Source organism: Asterias amurensis, chromosome 19 (genome assembly GCF_032118995.1).
Source record: "Asterias amurensis chromosome 19, ASM3211899v1".
Lineage (NCBI taxonomy): Eukaryota > Metazoa > Echinodermata > Asteroidea > Forcipulatida > Asteriidae > Asterias > Asterias amurensis.
In genome coordinates, this window is record NC_092666.1 from 8,693,670 (window position 1) to 8,717,302 (window position 23,633).

General features: G+C 38.6%; 1 protein-coding gene across 3 annotated transcripts in view; it reads right to left on the reverse strand.

Moving 5' to 3' along the window:
- Nucleotides 1-23,633, reverse strand: part of LOC139951566 (E3 ubiquitin-protein ligase CBL-C-like) — a 36,582-nt gene that overhangs the window by 11,186 nt on the left and 1,763 nt on the right. The window contains exons 2-8 of one of the 3 annotated variants that reach the window (XM_071950509.1): nt 16,709-16,987; nt 12,707-12,844; nt 11,011-11,230; nt 10,086-10,106; nt 6,161-6,322; nt 5,516-5,804; nt 4,538-5,095 (exon numbers count right to left, since the gene is read on the reverse strand). In XM_071950509.1, coding sequence (XP_071806610.1) covers nt 4,538-5,095; nt 5,516-5,804; nt 6,161-6,322; nt 10,086-10,106; nt 11,011-11,230; nt 12,707-12,844; nt 16,709-16,987 — 1,667 coding nt within the window. The remainder of the gene's footprint in view (nt 1-4,537; nt 5,096-5,515; nt 5,805-6,160; nt 6,323-10,085; nt 10,107-11,010; nt 11,231-12,706; nt 12,845-16,708; nt 16,988-23,633) is intronic. The other 2 variants (XM_071950511.1, XM_071950510.1) reach the window with 2 other exon arrangements.

Consider the following 23,633-nt stretch of genomic DNA (forward strand, 5'->3'; position numbering starts at 1 on the left):
CGGCACCAGCATTGGGTTTTACAACCCAAACTACTCCACGCTTTTTTGTACAGCTTCTGAACTTTCCGCTCGTCTGCTGCTAAATGCACTCGCTTCAAGACCACAACCCAAGTCTTGTTCAAAGTACCTGACCTCTACTCACCCCTGACCTCATGACCCCACCAAGTTACAAAGTGACATACCATAGAACCACACAGGGAGCAAACTGAAAGCTGGGATTTCTAAACGCAGACCACTTCCATAAAGCAGCACAGCTACTGCTTTTGAGATTGCATAGGCTACTCACCGAACCTGCTTAGAGAAAGTATGTACATGTACTTTGACTGGAAGTCTGCCTGATAATGCTTAGCAAAATTTATTCTTCTCAATTAAATGTCTGCTTAGCTGCTCTGTGAAAGTTGCCAGAGATGTGTGTGATTGTGAGGTTTAGTAAAAACAGAGTCATTGTCAGCAGTCTTTTCAGTATGTCCATTGTGAGAAGAGGGTTTAGACTTGGGTAGAAGTATACCCCAATCGGGGGATGATTGTATTGGTGATTCTAATGCAAAAGACTTTACTTACCAAAATATCCCCTGATTGGTGAAATATACAGGGCAAGCCAAGAAGAAGTTGACCAATATTTACAATTTAAAAACATAACAACAACTAACACTCAAAACCCCAACAAAACACATTAAACAAGCATTCTTTCCTGCCCATCTGAAAAAAAATGAAACAAATTGATGATTCATAAGAGGAGTTAGGTCTATTTAAAAAAAAGAATGCATATTTATATGTGCTTCGCTGGGGTTTTGAGTGTCAGTTGCTGTTTTGTTTTCAAATTATAAATCTCGGTCAACTTCTTTTTGACCCAACCACTTTGAAAGGCTACCAATCGGGATAGAAGTATACCCCAATAAGGGTAGATTTGTTGATGACAATGACCCTGAGTGAGTTAGTAAATCTGCAACCATGTCACCTCAAACAAGCATCTACATGAACTGATGAATGGCTTTGGTCTGGTACCTACCATCAATAATCTCTACACAATCAGAATAGGATATTGACGGGGCAACAGATAGACTTAGGCTATGTCCAAATCAGCGACTACAGCTACAGCTGCAGCTGGATCATCATTAGAAACAACTTTAGCAACAGTTGAAGCCGTAGCCCTCAATTTGGATATGGACTACTGTTAAAGACAGTGGACACTATTGGTAATTGTCAAAGACTAGCCTTCACAGTTGGTGTATCTCAACATATGCATAAAATAACAAACCTGTGAAAATTTTAGCTCAATCGGTCATCGAACTTGCGAGATAATAATGAAAGAAAAAACACCCTTGTCATGATTTCGAGACCTCAAGTTCTAAATCTGAGGTCTCGAAATCAAATTCGTGGAATATTACGTCTTTCTCTAAAACTATGGCACTTCAGAGGGAGCCATTTGTCACAATGTTTTATACCATCAACCTCTCCCAATTACTTGTCACCAAGTAAGGTGTTATGCCAATAATTATTTTGAGTAATTACCAATAGTGTCCACTGCCTTTAAATTAAAGCCAGACAATCTAATACAACCTCAACATAAGGCCAAAAATCCACGTGTCTGTTGTGTGTTAGGTATATTTAAAAGATACATCGAACATGGTGTTGGCTTAGCACTATAGGATAGTTGGTGCAGTTTTTTATGGATTTCATAAAAATGCTTTTGTATTTAGAGCTCCTTGTGAATGGAGTTTATTGATCAAGAGCGGTCTCCAAAGAACTTTGTTGGAAACATTCAACTTCAAAGAAAAACCCTGTTTTGTTGATTTTGATTTAGTTTTTCCAAATTTACACTTCTTGTTCATACATGAATGTAACGCCCTTTTAGTCATTACAAGTACTTTGTATATAAACACACAGTGATAACAGACTCATGGATGTTTGACTGAAAAAGGATTTCAGGGATGGGATGGGGAACACTATAAGACAGGGGTTCTAAATACCTACTGTGAAAACGAAAACCAGGGCCCAATTTCAAAAAGCTGCTTAAGAAGGCAGCTGCTAAGCACAGATGATACATGTGACAAGGTATTTTAGCTGGTTACCAATATTATAATGAGCAAAATTTGTATGTGCTTAAACAACTCTTTGAAATTGGCCCAGTTGAAATTGGCCCAGTTGAAATTAACAGGGACACATGGACTGGGTCAAAGTTCACACAGGTGTCAGGGAGCGTCTCAAAAGTCTGAACAGTACGAATCTTTTAAATGAATCGGATAAGTGTTTCAGCACGTACTCATAGACCCTTCCGTTGTAACCGCCCGATTGTTTTTTTTTTAACCTTTCGCACATTCACTTGCATAAAAATTATCCCGTACTTCGGCACAATAATGCGGTCAAGTGAAACACTCCGGCGGTCCAATGGATTTGTGGCGTACACCCACGAGAATGATCTGCGACTAGAACCTTAGACTTTTGAGACGCTCCCTTGAAATGACACCAGCTTTGGCTCAAAAATGTTCTCTAATTGTCAATAAAAACACAAACAACCGGGATAGGAAGGTTTGACAATCTGATACAGACAGAATGTAAAACTACTGCTAGTAACAATTACATTATGTGACACCCCACACCAAAATCATCCACAATTTGTGTTTTTTTTTTACAGTAAGATGAGAGGCGAAGATGAAACTTTCTCAGGGGGAAAAAAAAGTGTTTAAACTTTGAACTAAAATTGTGTGCAAATATTACAAATTTTTGCAGAAAGTTTTTGAAGGCCAAAAACAAAAAAATTCAGAAATCAGCCTAAAGCAGGAAGAATATGATGCTTGATTTTAATAATTCAGAATTACACCATTTAAAAAAATAAAAGTTGAAGGAACTACTCTATTTACGCTAATTTTGTGGCTGCTGAATTGTGTGCAGGAACATCAAACGCAGGATTAAAAACACCAGGGGGGAACAAAAATGAGAAGAAAGAACAAAGACATGTGCCTACAAAAGAAATCAAAAATCTCTGCAATCAAATTATTAAGCAACCAAACCACCACAAGATGTAACAGCAATTTCCAAGGGTTACCATGGAAATATTTTTTTTTCTCAATGAATAATTCAAGTGTCTATACTATTATAACTCTTAAAGGCCAGCCGCCGATTTAACAAAGAGTTAGGACTCGTCTTATCTCGAGTTAGGACGAGTAACTCGTCTTAACTTAGGATTAATCTTAAGGTCTGCATGCTACAGTGCAGGGTTGGGACTCGTCCTAAGTCCTTAGATTAATCCTAAGTTAGGAATAGTTTTGTGAAATCGGTGGCTGGTCACACAGGCCCAGATAACAAGAACGAAAACAAGAACAATAAAAATGCACAACCTCAATTTGTTAAAATGCTCAACGCAGACTACACCCACGCTCATTCAACCAATCGAGGGCATGCATTTTCATTGTTCTCATTTTCGTTCTCGTTATCGGGGCATACGTGACCGGGCGTTTAGTCGTTAATTTTGCTGCATTTTTGTTATGAATATATACTGTGCAGAGCAAATTTCTCACACATAAAAAAGAAACAATTTGTTCTTCAATAAATAAATTTGCCATGGCAACCCTAGGACGAAAATGAAAATATCAAGTGAACTTCGTGTCCAAGTTCTACAAAATGAGTCTTTGATCCGTGTTCATTCGATATTCAAATAAGTATTTTCATATTTGTTAGGATTTGAAACTAAAACTTCCTACGATAAAGATGTATAGAATTTTTTTGTTTCTGCCACAATTCCAAAAATGTTCTGCCATTATTGGATGAATACATGAAATAACAATTTGACGCAACATAAGCAGCTGCAAATGGTTTCCCTGAGTGGGACTGTGTGTGTCTTTTGGGTAGTTAATTCCGTTTAAAAAATTGACCGGAAAAACCCAACAAAAAGGTTGATTTACGAGATTCCTTTTTTTTTTTCTTTTTTAGTTTGCATTTCTCTGAAAGACAAGGGCTCGATTTCACAAATAACTAAGACTCATCTTAAAGGGTCTAGGTACTTTTTGTAGCTGACACAAACCACAATGTCCACGGATTATTATTAAACTCACACAGTTTGAAGATAATGATGGTAGAAAGCTTCCTTTTATACTGAGGTATTGTAGTCTTTGAGAAATGAGTAAAACAAGCCACGGAGACAAACATTATTTTGGCATGTAAAACGTAGTTTTGTAACTATTGTTTTACGTATTTCTCAAAAACTACAGCACCTCAGCAAAAGGTAAGCTTTCTACTATCATTATCTTCAACGGTGTAAGTGTAATGTAAAACTGTGGACATTGTGTTTTGTGTTACAAAAATTACCCAAATCCCTTAAGATGAGTTGTCAACAATTACCATAGTGACTTGAAACTTAACATCACACTTTGCTTAGCAGTTAAGAGTGATACGCAGTTAAGATCAATCTCAGCTCTTTGTGAAATCGAGCCCAAGACGTCGGACCCTTATTTGGGGGGTCTAGTAGCGTTTGAACACTTGACTCATCTCGTAGACCATGGATCACAAATGAAATGAAATGAAAGGAGGGAAAGCGTACCTAGAGCTTTGGTTAAGGGCGGTACATTTTCGTAGGCAACGTGCTGCTCCAGCTGGGAAGCAAGAGGGGGCCCTGGGTGATGCTTCATGGGGTGCAGAGGCGAGGGTAGATTATGGTACTCCTGATTATTAACATACAGAACGCCGCCCTCTGCAGGCTGCTGGAGATGCAAGGCCGAGAACGGGTCACCAAGCATGGTATCCAGCGCCTCGGCACTACGCACCAGGGGTTTCCCCTTAAGCCCAGCAAGGGTGTCGGGGCTGGTGTCGCTGAGAGAAAGTCGGAAAGGATTGGTGAGGGAGTCACAGGAGGACCAACCAGGGGCTGTGGAAAGACCCGTCGACTGGGCATTGCTTAGCTTCTCATAGAGAAGGTTTGTGTGACCCATGGCAGCGGGGCTGCATGTGGTCAAGCTGTTGTCACCTTTTACGGGCATGGAGAGCGAGATCAGATCGGTTGATGTTGTTGTTGCTGGGGGCGTTAAGCGGGCCCTAGGTCCACTGTGCGGAGGAGGAGGATGATCGTAGAGACTGTCTGGTGCCTGTAACGGCTTGGCAACTGGAGAAAAGAAAACGAAAAGACACAGTAAGAAAGACAACAAAAATAAGCAGAAATTTAAGCAATACATGTAGCTTACATGTACTTCCTTTTCCTACTTTTTTAAAAGTTATTTTGGAGAGTTGCAAGAGACCTTTTTATACAAGTACGATGTGACAATGATATAATTTCTCCTACCATGTCTACTTCCAGGGCATCTGGGTACATGTTAGTGAAAAAAAGATGCAAAAAATTCCATTTTTTAATTTATGCAAGTTATACATATTTACCTAATTCCTATTTTTTACTTTTTTTTTATATGTTGTTTGGGAGGGTTCCAAGAGACATTTGCTGACAATATAATTTTTGTTGTAATTTTTGTCTAGGTCAAGCCATTTCTTTGCATAGATTGTCTAGCCTACAGGTCTTTGACCACCGCACCTGATTTGTGGTTTTCAACCTTGATATAAGACTCCCCATCACTCCGGTCATCCAAGTAGCGGCGCGGAGGAAGGGTCGGGAAGGAGGGTTTACTCCCTCCACCTGTAGCGCCCTCGGTGTCGTTACCAGCGCACATCAATGAACGAGGCGATTTCGGTGATGAGCAGGGTGAGACGTTAGGAGACGGCCGACGAGGGGGAAGAGCTGGGAGGTTGCCGATGCCTGACCTCTTGGGCTCGGCTCGGGGCGGCTTCTGTGGTGCAGCATAGACTGGTTCTGATGGGGGAAGCTTTTGGTGTGAAAGAAAGAAAAAACATAGCAAGGTTTATCAGCAACAATTGACTTTAAAATAAATTTATGCATGAAAATAACCTTGGAAGTGATACAAATATGTTTGAGAGCGCCCTCACGCGGTGAAAAATACGGCACATTATAAGAAGCCACTATAGACCTTTTTCAGGGTGCAGCCATCTTGGATTTCTCCCATTGATATCAATGTTACCAAACCGAGGCTGGAAGAACAAAATAGTTTGGTTCCTAACTAAAAAATTGATAACTAGCATTCATTATTGTTGTTCAATACGAGGAACATGACCAAGATGGAGACAGCATGATAAAGGTTTACTATTATTTTTTATTACTTACCTCTAGACACTCATCATCATCATCGTCAAAATCAAAGTCGTGTTTCTCCATCGCTTCGTTATGTCTCTCATCCCTGCTAGGATTATTAAAGGGGTCAATCACAATGATCTCAGTTCCTTTGATCTCACATCGACAGAATGGGCAGCCCTGGCCGTCACTGTCCTATAGACAACAAGACAAATGGGAACATCTTTCAAGACTTGAAAGACTTAAAAAATTACGCAGACAAAAACAGGACACCATTCAAAAACTTGCATGCCTGTATTAAAGGGTTTTGTAGGTCATGTTTTTGGCTCTGACATGAATCCCTACTCACTGAGAATGAAGATGTTTGTAACATAATTTACCTGTAGAAGTTTCAGCTTTTGGAGAAAAAAAAAAAATGAAAATCACAGGGTAATGTTTTCATTATTAAAGGGTTTTGTAGATCATGTTTTTGGCTATGACATGAATCCCTACTCACTGAGAATGAAGACGTTTGTAACATAATTTACCTGTAGAAGTTTCAGCTTTTTGAGTAAAAAAGGTGAAAATCACAGGGTAACGTTTTCATTATTAAAGGGTTTTGTAGATCATGTTTTTGGCTATGACATGAATCCCTACTCACTGAGAATGAAGACGTTTGTAACATAATTTACCTGTAGAAGTTTCAGCTTTTTGAGTAAAAAAGGTGAAAAATCACAGGGCAATGTTTTCAAGAGAAAACATACATCCGTTGTATGCTAAAATAAACACTAAGATGAAAATTATTTTTGTGAAATTGTTTTACTCATCAATTGTCAAAAACTACACCACCTCAATACCTAATTTTTTTTAAGGGAAGCTTTCTACCATCATTATCTTAAAAACCCTTCAAGTTTAACCTTTGAGGTTTATTATTTGAAAGATAAGAACAGGACATCAGCCACAAAACCTGCATGTTTGTTTTTATAACATAACATCAAATACATGTAGGATTAAACAACCTGCAGGCCTGATACTTCACGGAGGCAACGGAGGCGATTGCCTCCATGCCCCCTGGTCGTCGCCTTGGTGCCCTTGAAATACTCACAGTAGAAATTTGCAATTTACTCATACATGTAGGGTGCCCTGTACCAAGGAGAAGATGCCTTGGTGCCCCTGCCCTTTCAGAAACGAAGCATACAGGCCTGAACCTGTGTTACTGCCATAAAGTCAGGGGGATATTAAACGCCCAAGTTTTTGATACAACCTGGGAAGCAACGGCAGAGGGATCCACCCTAAGGGGATGCAACTTTTCATTTTTGTCCGATGTTAAAAGGCAACTTTGATTTATTTCCATTCTTAGCATACATGTAGCAGCTCCATAAAATGGAGGATTTATACAATCAATCACATTTTATTAGGTGAAGAATTTTATAACTGTTCTTGATCTTTACTCTCAATAAACAATCCGGATAGGAGCAGTTCTATAATTGAGAACAATCAGTTTTAATGTATGCACAACAACATCTTTTTATGATCTTTAAATAAATTATTTACTGTGAAGACTTTAACTTCTAGAATGAACAGACATTTCATTGCCAAAGTAACTTTGGTTTTTCACAGTGGTTAAAGCATGGATGAGATTGTACAAGAATGAAAATCCTGCAAATTTATTAACAGTTGACAATTGGTCTGCCCTTCTCAAAAAAACAACAATGTACACACACACATACGTACACGTTATGTATCTCGTGGCACCCTATTCTGGAATACATGTAAACTCAACTTGAATATTAAAGACATTGGACACTAATTCTTTTGGTAATTGTCAAAGACCAGTCTTCTCACTTAGTGTATCTCAACATATGCATGAAATAACAAACCTGTGAAAATTTGGGCTCAATTGGTCGTCGAAGTTGCGAGATAATAATGAAAGAAAAAACACCCTTGTCACACAAAGTTGTGTGCGTTTAGATGGTTGATTTCGAGACCTCAAGTTCTAAACTTGAGGTCTCGAAATCAAATTCGTGAAAAATCACTTCTTTCTCAAAAACTACGTCACTTCAGAGGGAGCCGTTTCTCACAATGTTTTATACTATCAACCTCTCCCCGTTACTTGTTACCAAGTGAGGTTTTATGCCGATAATTATTTTGAGTAATTACCAATAGTGTCCACTGCCTTTAATTAGTCTCGCTCACTCAAGTCGTTCTCTAACAAACTGAAACATCACCTTTTGAATGTATTCATATATCTAGTACACACTTGTACATTGACTGTTGTTTTGATAATTATTGAAATTTACAAGTCTGGTCTTATTGTCATTGTCATTGGGATTTTTTTCTTGTCGTGTCCAAGTCCTTGTCTGCCTCAGGGAAATGTACAAAAGAGTATGCTTACTGTTTTCTCTGCATGTTGGGTTAGCATTTAAAAATAAATCAATATTATCTTTGATATTTCAATAATTTTATTGTTGAATTATGTGGCATCCATCTTTTCATAATTATACTCATTGTTATTTGTTTCAGTCATTGTCAACATGCAAACAAAATGTGCATTGAAATGAATTGAAGTGTAGTGTACATGGTGTAGGATGTTTTAAAGGCAGTGGACACTATTGGTAATTACTCAAAATGTTATAAACATAAAACCTTTCTTGGTGACGAGTAATGGGGAGAGGTTGATGGTATAAAACATTGTGAGAAACGGCTCCCTCTGAAGTGCCATAGTTTTCGAGAAAGAAGTAATTTTCCACGAATTTGATTTTGAGACCTCAGATTTAGAACATGAGGTCTCGAAATCAACCATCTTAATGCACACAACTTCGTGTGACAAGGGTTTTTTTATCTTTCATTATTATCTCGCAACTTCGAGGACCGATTGAGCTCAAATTTTCACAGGGTTGTTATTTTATGCATATGTTGAGATACACCAACTGTGAAGGCTAGTCTTTGACAATTACCAATAGTGTCCACTGCCTTTAAGAGTCAGAGTTGCCAACAGAGTTGGCTTAATTTCATAAAGCTGTTAAGCAGGGACAAGTGAGTAAAACTTATTTGCAAGTAAAACAAAACGGGTACCCAGTCACAGATTATGAACATACATCGTAATATTTTGGCTGGTAATCAATTTACATGAATATAGGATTTGAGGCATTGCATGGTGAGGTAATGTTTATTTGGTTTGCGGTACCACCATGAGCGTACCTACTTGGCAGGTAGAGTTTGTTCTTAGAGAACTGTCTTACTTTATTCTACTGCCGCGGAGTAGATAATCTGGGGTTCGGGAGACTTCTCAGTTCTGTAAAGAACTGTCCTGCTTTTAACTATTACCAGGGCGGATGGTATAGAAAATAGTCTTGGACTACTACTTTAGCTTATAGGATCGTTTTTAACTGTACTGCCGCGGAGTCAGTTCTGAAATTGGCCTCAACGTTTCGACTAGCTTGCTCTAGTCAGTCTCCTAGAGCAAGCTAGTCGAAACGTTAAGACCAATTTCAGAACTGACTCCGCGGCAGTACAGTTAAATACGATCCTATAAGCTAAAGAAGTAGTCCAAGTCTATTTTGTATACCATCTGCCCAGGTAATAGTTAAAAGCAGGACAGTTCTTTTCAGAACTGAGAAGTCTCCCGAACCCCAGATTATCTACTCCGCGGTAGTAGAATAAAGCAAGAAAGTTCTCTAAGAACAAACTCTACCCGCCAAGTAGATACACACATGGTGTTTCCGCAAACCAAATAAACATATTTACATGTAGAACTGCTAAAAATAACTTTCTGAGCTAAGCAATTTTGTGTGCTTAACAGCCTTATGAAAAAGCGGCGGTGACAATAACAATATGATTTATTACTTGGTTATCACCAAATAAGGAACTGAATAAATTCACACAAAAAATCTTTCCCAAAAATTCTTACTGCGAACACACTTTGGCTAAAAAGTTGGGATTTTTTTAAAACAAAAAAAAAACAGACTGCAGAACTTACCTTATTCGCATTCATTCGTGTCTGTTACAGTGGCAACAAAGTCATGGATATGAAACAAAGAAAACGGAGGGAGGAGAGACATGGAAATTTGGGGAGAAATAAGAAATTAAACAAAATCAGATTTGTCATTTTGGCAGATAACAAAAATTAGCAGCATCAACTTTAATTTCTTGATAAACATTTTCCAGGGTACAAAATTAATACAGTTTAGACAACCAATAACTTAAAATCAGGTTGCCTGCAAAAGAGTTTGGTTGCCAGAACAAAATCAAATGCTTTGCACAATGCTCTTTATGGGATAGTGATTTATAAACGATCTTTGAAGCTTTCTGAAGCAATTTGCTAATCACCTGCATACATGTACGTAGATTTATACTACACATGTGTACATCATTCATTAAGCCTTACATGTATCTGGAAAAATCAAACGATCTTTCGAGTACAAGGCCAAAGTTCCTTTTTTTAAATGGTTGCCCAACGGGCATTGACGGTTTCATCACATAGGTTGTCTGAATGATTTTATGGCAGACCCAACTGACAACCGTTAATTTGCACCCTGTATTTACCAATGCAAATTTGAAGAAGAAAACAAATATAGTTTCAAGGAAAATGGCATCTTAAGCTAGCCCAACTTTTTGTTTTTAACTTATTTAAAAAAAAAAGAAAAGCAAATTACATGAAAAATAAATAAATCAACACAAAAAAAAACAGATCACCAGGCGATAATGCATCCTAGTCTTCATTTTTAAATTACCTGCCAATAGTTAATTTTGGATCCTACATTTTACAATGCAAATTTTAAGATGAAAAGAAATAGTTTTGAGGAAAATGCCAACTTAAGTTACTGTTATGTAGCTTTTTGTTTGTTTTCAACTTTTCTTAGAAGCAAATCAAACACAAGTGATAATGCCATCTTCATGTTTACCTGCCAAGCATTCAAACACGAAGAGCAGAGCAAATGTCCACATGGCTCCAGGCGAATATCTTTGTTATTCTCCGTGCAAATCTTACAGAGCTGAAAGGTGGAGCCCATCTCGCAGTAGAGGGCGTACTGATCTTGCGACACGTGGATGTGTTCCTCAAGAGGTTTAGTATTGATGGAAGTTAGGTCTGGGTTATCATCGTCCCCGTCCGGAAATAGATAGCTGGAAAAGAAAATGGCTGCTCAGTATACCATTAACCCTCCTACAAGTACTCTTATTATCATTTTTTATGTGGATGTATTCCTCAAGAGGTTTAGTGCTGATGGATGTTAGGTCCGGATTATCGTCGTCCCCGTCCGGGAATAGATAGCTGGAAAAGAAAATACCCACTCAGTACATGTATACCGTTAACCCTCCTACTGTTACTATCATTTTTTCATGTGGACGTGTTCCTCCAGAGGCTTACATGTAATTGATGGTAGTAAGGTCTGGATTGTCGTTGTCCCCATCTGGGAATTCATAGATACATGCAGCTGCAAAAGAAAATGCCCTCTCAGTACATGATTAACCCTCCTACTGCTACTATCATTTCTTATGTGGATCCATGTGTTCCTCAAGAGGCTATTACATTATTATTAATGGAATTTAGGTCTCGATTATCATCGTCCCTGTCCGGGAGTAGATAGCTGGAAAAGAAAATTGTCACTCAGTATACGATTAACCCACCCACTGTTACTATCATTCTCCAGCGAGTTAAAGGGAAGGTACACGATTGGTAATTATTAAAAACAAAATATTTACCTCAAAACTGACTTGGTAACGAGCATTGGAGAGCTGTTGATAGTATAAAACATTGTGGGAAACGTAGAAGTAACGTAGTTTTTGAGAAAGAGGTAATTTCTCACTAAAATTTTAAAAAACTTCTAGCTAGAAGTCCTTTATTACTATCTGAAAGCAAACAAATTCGTCCAACAAGGGTGTTTTTACTTTCAGCATTTTCTCGCAACTTCGATGACCAATTGAGCCCAAATTTTCACAGGCTTGTTATTTTATGCTTATGATGGCATACACCAAGTGAGAAAACTCGTCTTTGACAATTACCAAATGTGTACAGTGCCTTTAAACAACCAGTTAAACTTGTGCAATGAGTCAATATGCATTGACCCTTGAGCATCATTTTGTGCCTTTTGCCACTTTCTTACAAAATCCTCTACTCTACTGTTTGGTAACCTAGTTTTTTTTTTGTCTCTAGATTGGTGTGCCTGGACACATGCTCAAGAGCAGACAATTTGAAAAAACAGTACTAAATTCATCAAAATACTCTACTCTATGGTACATGTTTTTAAACTCAACGCCCAAATGTTTGGACTATGATAAAATTGAGATGCCTGGCACAATGATAAGCAATTGCTATTTTGGCCTGCAATTTAAGTCACAAAACTTTCTGAATAGGATTTTAGAGGATTTGGGACTGTGGGGTTAAAGTTCAAAGACTAATGGATAGACCCCCCCCCCCCCCTGCATACTGTAGACAGCCATTTTTGAGGCAAAATGATGCAAACACGCACACACATTCGTACACGCCACACACAACTCTCAGCCAATGATACATGTAAGTCTTCCTTTGACCTCAGTGAGGGCGCTGTTTCACTATTTGTATTATTGTCTACTAAACGCGAGATCTGAAACAAAACTTACAACTTCTCCCTATTTCCGTCAATGAGGGCCTCGCATAGTGATTTATTCTGGGGTATGGTTTGAAGAATGCTTCCTTCTTGAGTGACATAACCGATAGCCCACTGACCAAGACGAGTGCAACTCAGTCTGAAGATGTAACTGTAGAAAGAAACATAGTGGAAAGTATATTAAAGACAGTGGACACCTTCGGTAATTGTCAAAGACCAGTCTTCTCACTTCTGAAGATGTAACTGTTGAAAGAAACATAGTGGAAAGTATGTTAAAGACAGTGGACACCTTCGGTAATTGTCAAAGACTCAGTCTTCTCACTTGGTGTATCTCAACATGCACAAATAACAAACCTGTGAAAATTTGAACTCAATTGGTCGTCGAAGAAGTTGTGAGATAATAACGGAAGAAAAAACACCATTGTCACACAAAGTAGTGTGCTTTCAGATGCTTGATTGCAGGACCTCAAAATCTAACTCTGAGATCTCAAAATCAATTTCGTGGAAAGTTTTTATGCTAACAATTATTTTGAGTAATAACCAATAGTGTCCACTGCCTTTAAAATTCATTTAAATTACCCATGTAATTACATGGGTAAACACTCTGTTTTGAAAATTTAAAGTCACCTGGAAATAGAATTTTTTTCTTTCAAACATAAGAGTATGCTTACGAACAACAAAACAATTTTTTTAGTAATTGTTTGTCACAATTTTTATGTTTAAAAAATATATAAAGTTGTTTGGGGGGCTGACTCCGCCTACCCCTTTTGTGACGTCATTCAAGGCAGACTTTGCCTGCAATGCGTATAGTAAACACACGTGCAAAGTACATGTACGTCCAAGTCGTGAGTTGGTACATTTCAAAAAGTGTTTTTCTGCATTCAGCAGCAATACACCTGGTCGGCAATGCCGGAAAAAAACCAAAAATGTTTTGTTTAAACGTACAAACTCTCGACTTGGTCCGTACATGTACTTTGCAATTGTGTTTACTCTACGCATTACAGGCAAAGTCTGCCTCGATTGACGTCACGAACAGCGCCCTCTCGGGTCGGGGTCTACTCTTAAATTTGTAAATAACACAAGAACTGATTTTTTAAAACCTTAGTTAACTGTTTATTCACATTCAACTCATCAAAACACATATATTAGTGACAAAAGCTTTATTTTGAAAAAATACCACTTCCAGGTGACTTTAAATATGATAAGAGTTCCGAATTCAGAACAGTAATCAAAGGCCCTCTGTATTTTGTACACCCCCACACCGCAGGCCCCAGACTAATAGTTTTACATAGTAAAAAGTGGACCAGTAACCTTTAGACCGGACAAGTCCCACCAGCGAAATAAAAATGGAACAAGTCAAGACTAGGACTGGAACCTGCACCCTACTATTTAGAAACACCAAAACTTGAGTATAGTGCACTAGACCTCTCGGCCACTACACGCCACATTCAACGTACAGTGTAGAATCACCAAATAACAACATCCCAATAATGCTCAATTGTGTCAAATATGTTGTCAAGTAGCTAATCATACAAAAGAGGAAAACTAAACTTTCAAATTCTGACAAAAAAAAAAAAAAAAAAAATTAGTTTGATTTTTTTCTAAAATTGACTCGCCCACACACAGTTTTGAAATGAAAGTGAAATTTGTAATCGGTTCAGATTTTTGTTCCATGTTAATTTATGATAACATTGTAAAAAGCACTTGTTATTACAATGTACATGTATGTAGTAGGCCTAGGGTGTCGTACGTACAGTCATGACAGTATACAACAAGCGTGACAAGTACAATGTACAGTGTACAGTTTGCTTTTGAATGGATGAACATTACAGTAGGCCCCCTATCATGGTACATGTACCATCCATTGTACAGGTGTTCAATGGCTCTGTCATAGAATTTTTTTTATCACAACACTCACTTCCCCCTTCGAGTTTACTTCTCTCCTTTTTTTCTGCTCGTACACAATACCCACATTAAATGTACATAATATTACTGACGTATGCAAGTCATACATTCTCTCCAACAAAAATTCCAGGAAGTGAATTGACCCAGATTAGAAATGGAACTCTCCTTAATTCTGGCTATGATGATGATTGAGTTTCCATCATATTAGCAAGCAGAATGACATAAAAAACCACGAACCAAAATAAACTACTGTGCATATAATTCACAACTTAGAAAGAAATGCATCAAACTCTTGCGGAAGAGCTATTAAATTAAAGGAACACGTTGCCTTGGATTAGACGAGTTGATCAATAACAAGCGTTTTCTAACCATTTTTTATAAAAATGAGTATGGTTGGAAAGATGTTTTTCAAAGGTAGAATACAATGATTCACACATGCATTATACTTGCCTCGAAATTACGTGGTTTTCCTTTAACTTTGCGAACTAACACGGTCGGCCATTTATGGGAGTCCAAAATTTGACTTCCCATATAAAAAATAAATGGCCAAACGTGTTTGACGACGAGGTAAGAGGAAAACCACGCAATTTCGAGTGATACTTGTGTGGATCATTATACATGTATTCTACTTTTAAAATATCTTTCTAATCATGAATTTTATAACAAACGGTTACAAACGCTTTTCAAAGACCAACTCAACCCATCCAAGGCAACGTGTTCCTTTAAGAGACTATTTGACACAGACAAAATTAATTGTTTGACAGCAGAAACTGGTGTTTATCTTCATACTGTACCCTGTAACTGTCAGTCACTGTATTTGCAATATATTTCTCCAGGAACATATTGTCATTAGCCATCGAAACAAGGAAATGGTTAACTTTAGTTTGCATGTAGTGTACAGTCAGTGTAAGCCTGTGCAACGGCACAAGTTATAACCCTTACGCATGATTAGATACAATGTACGTACATGTACAAGTACACATGGACACAATTTGTCCATGTACATACTGTAAATATCACTGTGACAGTAAATGATCAAGTTTAAAAGGTAGGGTCATCGGTTGTTTTTTGAAAAAAGCAATACTGATTTATAGACTTACATGTACATGTATACGACTGTAGGACAAATTATCCAGAAAGGTAGGCCCTACAAATGTACACGTATACGTGTACAATAAAGATCACCTGTGAACATTTCAGCTGAAAACAGTGTCTTCTTGTTAAAGAAAACGACATAGTGTTTTCAAAAAGCGTTGACAATCAACGCTTAGCGAGGTGAGAGCTGGTAACCCCTAGAGGAATTAACCCCTTGGGGTAAAATCCACGCAGCCAGGTAGGGACTGAAAAACCCATCATGAAAGGCTCGTACAAGCTCAAACAGGGGCTCACAGAGGTTAAAGGCATGGAGAGAAACCACTGAGCAAACCTGACTGCCTCCAACTAGCTACGTTACTTCCTGTCATGCCTGTGGCTCTTTCCGAAACGACGGCTTCGGCTTTGGATTCGGCTCAGGCTAGCTTGGCCCCACCGGTTGATTTGACAATTGCGCATGCCTTGCGTATAAGCGCCTCAGAGCTTCAGACGAGAGAACGGAGCCTCAAGCCGCATCCAAAGCCAAAGCCGCGTTTTGAAAAGGGCCTACATGTATGTAAGATAACAATACGTGTAGAATAAAAGTGTTGTGGCCGAGCGGTTAAGCTCACCGAGTTCAAACTCTGGTGTTTCTGATCAGCAGAGTGTGGGTTCTAATCCCAAGCTGTGACACTTGGTTCCTTTAAGCAACACAACCATTGCTTCGTCCTTCGGTGGTCCCATGTTATGTGTTGTGTAACGCATGTAAAAGAACCCAGTGCACTTTTCGAAAAGCGAAGGGGTTCGCCCTGGTGTTCCCTGGCTGTGGCTGCTGTATGCGCTCTACATGAAGCACCTTGTAAACCCTTATAGGTGCTAACTAATTGGGTCTCAAAATTTATCTCTGCAGTAATAACCTACCTTTCTGAAAGTTTGTACATACTCAGCGCCTTGAGTACCTTGTTTGGTAGATACGTGCGCTATATAAGACTTTGATATTATTAATGCGTTTACCACAGGTCCCTGTATTTAAATTTACCTTCCTGGTTTATCCATGTACGACTGCAACCGGTTCTTCACCTCATCGTACGTCATGAAAGACATGTAGCCCTTGTGATTAACGGCCAGGCAGTTCCAGTTGCGTACGATGGTGTTCCACGGCTGGAACAGCCGGGTGAAGACGTCAAACTCAAAGTTGGAGACGTAGTCGTTGCACGTCAGATCGATGGTGGTCTTGAGGGCGTAGGCCTCCAGTCCTTTCTGGAAACTGTGAACTTCATACAGGCTCTGACTGAACGCCTTCCATGACACGATCGTACTGGTGGGGAGAAAGTAATGTTTTTAAGACATGAGTTAAGTTCCATTGACATGATTGATATCATTTGTTATAAAAGGTAAAAAACAGAATGAAGTCAAAAGATCAATTTCAATCTGGGCCTGAATTCATAGAGAACACAAAGTTGCTAAGCACAACAACTTCATGCTTACAAGGTTGCCAGCCTAATGTATCATGTCAGCATTCATGTCGCACAGGTAACCTGCTTATTTTTGCTAAACCTACCCAAAGTTCTCTGCCATTGTTTCTGCTTCAAAAAAGTAGCTACATATCTATCTGGTCTAAGTTCAAGCTCTGTAATTTCTTTCTAAAAATCAGACCAATGAAATTAGCCCTGGCAGAAAGCTTTTAAAGGGAAGGTACACGTTTGGTAATTGTCAAAGACCAGTCTTCTCACTTGGTGTATCCCATTATAACCACAAAATAACAAGCCTGTGAAAATTTGGGCTCAATTGGTCATCGAAGTTGAGTAAAAATGATGAAAGAAAAAACACCCTTGTTTGACGAATTGGTGTGCTCTCAGATAAGAATAAAAGACTTCTACATTAGCCAGAAGTCTTTTCTTATTTTATTTAGTGAGAAATTACCTCTTTCTCAAAAACTACATACATTACGTTACTTCAGAGGGAGTCGTTTCCCACAATGGTTTAAACTATCAACAGCTGTCCAATGCTTGTTACCAAGTCAGTTTTTAAGTTAACATTTGTTATGAGTTTAATTACCAAACGTGTACATGTACCTTCCCTTTAAATTAAGTTTAGTTGCCAACTAATCCTCAACACAAAGTGTACTATTTTTTAAAACCCCTCAAACACTGAAATTAATTAGTATCAGGGTCCCAAATTGTGAACCCTCAGGCCCAGGGCTGGTGCTTTTAGCCTTGGGTTAGTAAACTCATGTGTTTTCAATTGAGTACCTCACTGTTTGAGTTTCTGGTTTAGGATAGGTAAAGAGACCATCTTGTGCTAGTCATTCAGCATGTTCAATTAGAACTGCTTATAATTAATAATAATAACAACAAATTCTTATATAGGCCTAGCGCATTTCACAATAACCGTATCAATGCTCTTTACATTAGAGCCCTGATCATGGGGCCAATAACATCCCTGTAATGTTTCTCAGCTCCCTGGGAGTATGCAGCCCTGAGCTGCCTGTAAGGCGCTTGTGGCTTTTTCACACACAATATCAACCTCTACCCTCGCAGGTACCCATTTACACCCCTGGGTGAAGAGAAGCAGTTATAGTAAAGTATCTTGTTCAAGGACACAAGTGTCACGACCGGGATTCGAACCCACACTCCGGTGAATCAGCATCAGAACTTGAATTCGATGCTCTTAACCACTCGGCCATGACACTGGGTATAGATTTTGTTTTCCGTTTTGATATGATCCTGAAAAAAAAAGACTACATGTGCAGTCCTGGGCTAGATTTCACAAAAATTTATAATTGATTTACAATGTAAGTGCGAATCAATCTTAATCGTATTAAAGCAAAGTGTGATGCCCCAATACAAACTACAATGTACAATGATGTACCACTTAGCATTTGACAACCCATCTTAAGACTTCTTTAGTGCTTTGTAAAAATACTCTCAGCAGATCTTTCCTCCCAAACAAACTTTAAAGGCAGTGCACACTATCGGTAATTACTCAAAATAATTATTAGCATAAAACCTTACTTGGTGACGAGTAAGGGGGAGAGGTGATAGTGAGAAAGAAGTAATTTTCCACGAATTTGATTTCGAGACCTCATATGTAGAATTTGAGGTCTCGAAATCAACCATCTGAAAGCTAGACTTGATCAAGGCGCTACAGCCAGCCGCGATCTGCAAAATCCCAATCCCCATCACTGAATTCCGCCAGCGCACCCCCATACATTAAACAACACAGTGCATATAATATGTGTACAGCGTATGTACACATACATACAATACATGTACATATGTACCATCAGTATACGGTACACTTACGGTACATGGGTACTTCCTAAGTAGCGCCTTGATGGTTTTGTAACTGCCAAAATATAGGGCGGACCTCATTATGCTAATTACTAACAACCCGTTCTCATTGGTTGTTGGTTGACCTATAAACTCTCGCTGCGATGTCAATCACAACGTTCTGCAAGCACTCGCACACATGTGCTCGTGGCTGTAGTTGCAATGGTGGCGGGCGAGGGAGAAATCCCTACTATACTAGTAAAACAAAACTGGAAGTCGCTGGAAATCAGTGGTGTATAATTTGCAAAACCACTAAAGAAACTTTCAACAAAATATAACAACCGCGGTTAATGCATCAATCATGGGTTGAGAAATAGAAGGAAGACAATTAGACCATGTGAAATGTGTTTGAGAAAGGTTAAAAAAGTATCCAGGTGTCATGGGTTTCCGGCAAGATGGCTACTTGGTAAGAATTCTTAGGTGCTGGGCATATGACAGTACAACACACCCCATCCCCTTGAAGCACAAACACAGACCAGATGAGATAAGAAACCCAGCTGTTTATTTTGTCTTACAGTATACATATATTATTTATTACGTTTCTCGCCGTAAATCAAAGTTGGGGATCGGAAATATGTGTTGTCGAACATACCAGACGGTAGCAGATGGCGTGTGGCTGAACAACAACTACAAGTAAAGTTCAATTTCATAAACTAACTCTTGCCATACTAGTACTACACTACAACGGTACACTTATAGTACAGCAGCTTTCAATTCAGGGACAAATCTACCAGCTACGTTGTAATATAATTATGATGCTAGTCCTCGTGTTATAATGAAACGCAAGACAACGGAAGTTGTTCGAAGTTGTTCAACACCATTACCGACCGGGCGAGTCTTGTCCGGCTCACCCGTCCGGCAGCGCATTCAGACCCCTTTACAATCATAGCTAATAATACACCACGCTCACGTCACTGCATGCTATAAAAGCACGTAGTATGTCCATACAGCTAGCGTACGCACACACACATGGACGTGGCATGATTGCTAGCAGTAATACGTCATTCTCAATCGCGCCTGTGATTGGCCAATGTTTAGAATGACACGCCCACATCATGAATACCCTTTTATCGGAATTCCGGTAAAGCTTTACAAACCCATCAAGGCTGTTGTTTGAGCCACGTGTGCGAGGTTGAACGTAGAAAGACACGACCGTACTCACGACTATGCTATACTGTTCTCGCTGTACAATGTATAGTAATGTACATTTGTGTATGCACTGCATGCGTGTGCAGCGAACCGGGCCACAGTACGTCAACAGCCTTGATCAAGGCTATCTGAAAGCACACAACTTCGTGTGACAAGGGTGTTTTTTCTTTCATTATTACATTGTATTATCTCGCAACTTCGACGACCAATTGAGCTCAAATTTTCACAGGTTTATTATTTTATGCATTTATGTTGAGATACACCAAGTGAGAAGACTGCTCTTTGACAATTACCAATAGTGTCCAGGGTCTTTAACAATTCCAAATATTTGATTATGCGTGAGACTTGCACCCTCGTTGGGATAGGAGGGATATTGGGACTGCGGGTTAATCCAAGACAAACTCAGTTTGAACCCTGACAAAACAGTGCACCCAAAATGGAAACATGAACGTGATGAACGTGATGAAACCAAAAGATACGATGCTGACTCATCTTGAAGAGATTTTATTTATAAGTTGTAACAGGAAACGATTAAGTTCGATCAATTACAAAGATTTGCAGAACTTTCCTTGTACAAGTACTAAACAGTTTATCAACTTTGGATCGTTTGAAGGCAATTCAAATGTTTTCTTTTGTACAGCATTGCTTTAGGGAAGGGGGTCAGATATTATGAGTTCAGACTTACTTCAAACAGAAACATGGTTGGTCTGAACTGGCATTCTTCAGTTGTTACTGCTTAAAGGGTACTTCTCATTGTAGCCTACTGCAGTGCGTAGCTATGATCCAACCACAGACGATACACGTACGGAACTAGAAAACGGCCTACATCTGAATCTCTTTAGAAGATTTTGTCAGATGAAATTTGTAACCAAGCTTTCAAATTGAACCAATGTCCACATCAAAAGGCCCATTAAATAATATTTTTATTTGTTTTTAAAATTAGGAAAACTTAAAGGTTTACTTTTCTCTCAACTACGTAGGCCTACATTATACCAATACTGAATCATCTTAAAATGTATGCAAATCTTTTCTTTTTTTCATCTGTTCATTGTATTTTATAACTCATGAATGTTAAAAAAAACATTAAACGGTCTGCTAAAGAGATAATGCACCAGAAATTATCCATTGTGCATAATTTTAATAGCAGAGGATGACACCGAGGTAGCAATGTCTTAAAGGGCACTAATCAAATAAATTGTTAGCATTTAAAATTTACGAAGTAACCAGCAAGGGAGAGCTGTAGTATAAAACATTGTGAGAAACGGCTGCCTCTGAAGAAACATAATAGTTTTTGAGAAAGAAGTAGCCTAGTTTCCCACTAACATATTAAAATACCTCAGCTAAAGTCTTGTATTATGCATACTTGTAGTGTATCTGAAAGCATACATCTGTGCAACAAGGGCATTTTTTCCGTCACTATTCTCTCGCAACTTCGATGACCCATTAAGCAGTTAGGGGCCTAAGTCAAAATTTTCAGTTGTTATTTTATGTATGCATGGGCAGGGATACACCAAATGAGAACACTGTTCTTTGACAAGTACCAAAGGTGTCCAGGGGTCGATTTCACAAAGAGTTAGGACCAGTTCTAACTTAGGACTAGTCCTAGAAGATATACAAATTGCATGGATAGTCCTAAGTTAGGACGAGTAACTGGTCCTAACTCGAGATAAGACTAGTCCTAACTCTTTGTGAAATCCACCCCAGTGCCTTTAAGTGATGCATGGCCCAGCGCCTCCGTCGTTATAAAACCAGACTGTCAAAACCTGTTCCAATTAATTTACGCACATTAACGACAGACGTTGAGATGAGTAGCATATGAGATTCTTTCATTATCAGGATGTCAAACCCTCTCAATCATGTCTTTTCATTATACGGAAAAGAACCAAAATGATTTAAAGAGACTGTAGGATGATATAAAAACAACAAAATTATCAAGGGCTTTTCGGTCATACATTGTACATTACATTTAAAACAAATGAACACATTTTCCCCCTTTTTGATAACTTTGCCATTTGTTCTAAGAATATTATTTTATCAAGACAAAGTTACCTGTTGGTTTTTAAAACTGAATTGTTTTAATTATTATATAAACTGTAGTTAAATACATACATGTAGTACAAAACTTGATTGAACATTCCGTTTCGAAAGGTGGAAGCGTATTTTTTAAGATGAAACAGAATTTTGAGAAAAATAAGGGGTCTCACTCGTAACATTTGTGTTTGTGGCTACATGTAAATGTTGCCATTTGTGACCTTCAGAAGCTCATTGATTTGTCTATTCAAAATTTTCCTGTGTGGACCAAATTCACTCAAAAAAACATGAAGATAGCGTTAGAAAATATTCTGAAGACCTTGTTCAATTCAGCTTGCTTTGGCCAAACTTCAAACAAATTTGTTCAGAATGCCCTCCATTGTTTTGAGAAAAAAAAAATTGTGAGAATGCGAGTGCATTCTTCTTTTTGTTTGTCTTATTTGTACTTTGTATTCATGAATTAAACTGGGTTTATAATATGACAAAACTCCTGATTGGAAACAAACAAGTGAGCCAATATCACTCCGCCCTTAAAGGCATTGGGCACTATTGGTAATTACTGAAAAAAAGCAAAAAACCTTACTTGGTACTGTCTAGCTGTTGATAGTATCAAACATTGTGAGAAACAGCTCCCTCTGAAGTAACGTATTTCTTGAGAAAGAAGTAATTTCTCCCTAGAATATATTTAAATTTGATTTCGAGACCTCAGAATTAGATTTTGAGGTCTCAAAAGCAAGCATTTGAAAGAACACAACTTGTGCAACAAGAGCGTTTTTTCTTTCATTATCCTCCCACAACTTCGACTACAAATTGAGCTCAAACTTTCACAGGTTTGCTATTTTATGCATTGAAATACACCAAGTGAGAAGACTGGTCTTTAATTACCAATACTACATTAGTGTTTTAATGCTAAAAATAGTGTAGTTCACTACCTGGCACCTGGATCACAGACAAACACACATAGTTTCACTAACATAGCACGCGTACGTGTCAAAGTTTAATGTACTCGCGTCACATACGTACTAATACTTGTCAAAGCCTTTTCAGCATAGAAAAGGTGAAAAGACAATGAAGAAATTTCAGTTTTAAAAGTGGGAGGAAAACCCTACAGAATAGTTCTCTGGGAAAAAAAACCACAAAGTCAAGTAGGGACTGAAAAACCCGATCCACATGAGTGCCCCCAGTAGGAATCGAAACCAAGGTCCCCAGAGGTAGAAGGTGAGGCAAGACACCACTGCACCAATCTGACTGCGCCAACCTGACTTACAGTCACACTAACTACAAGCATGACAACGAAGTGCCATGCATTAATTTTGGTTTTTACCCATACACCGATGTGTGTTAGCACTGTATACTCAGTACTTTCCCGAGTGAAAACATGTAGGCATGTTACTCGGGTGGGATTCGAACCCACGACCCTTGCAACTCTAGAGCAGTTTCTTACCAACTAGA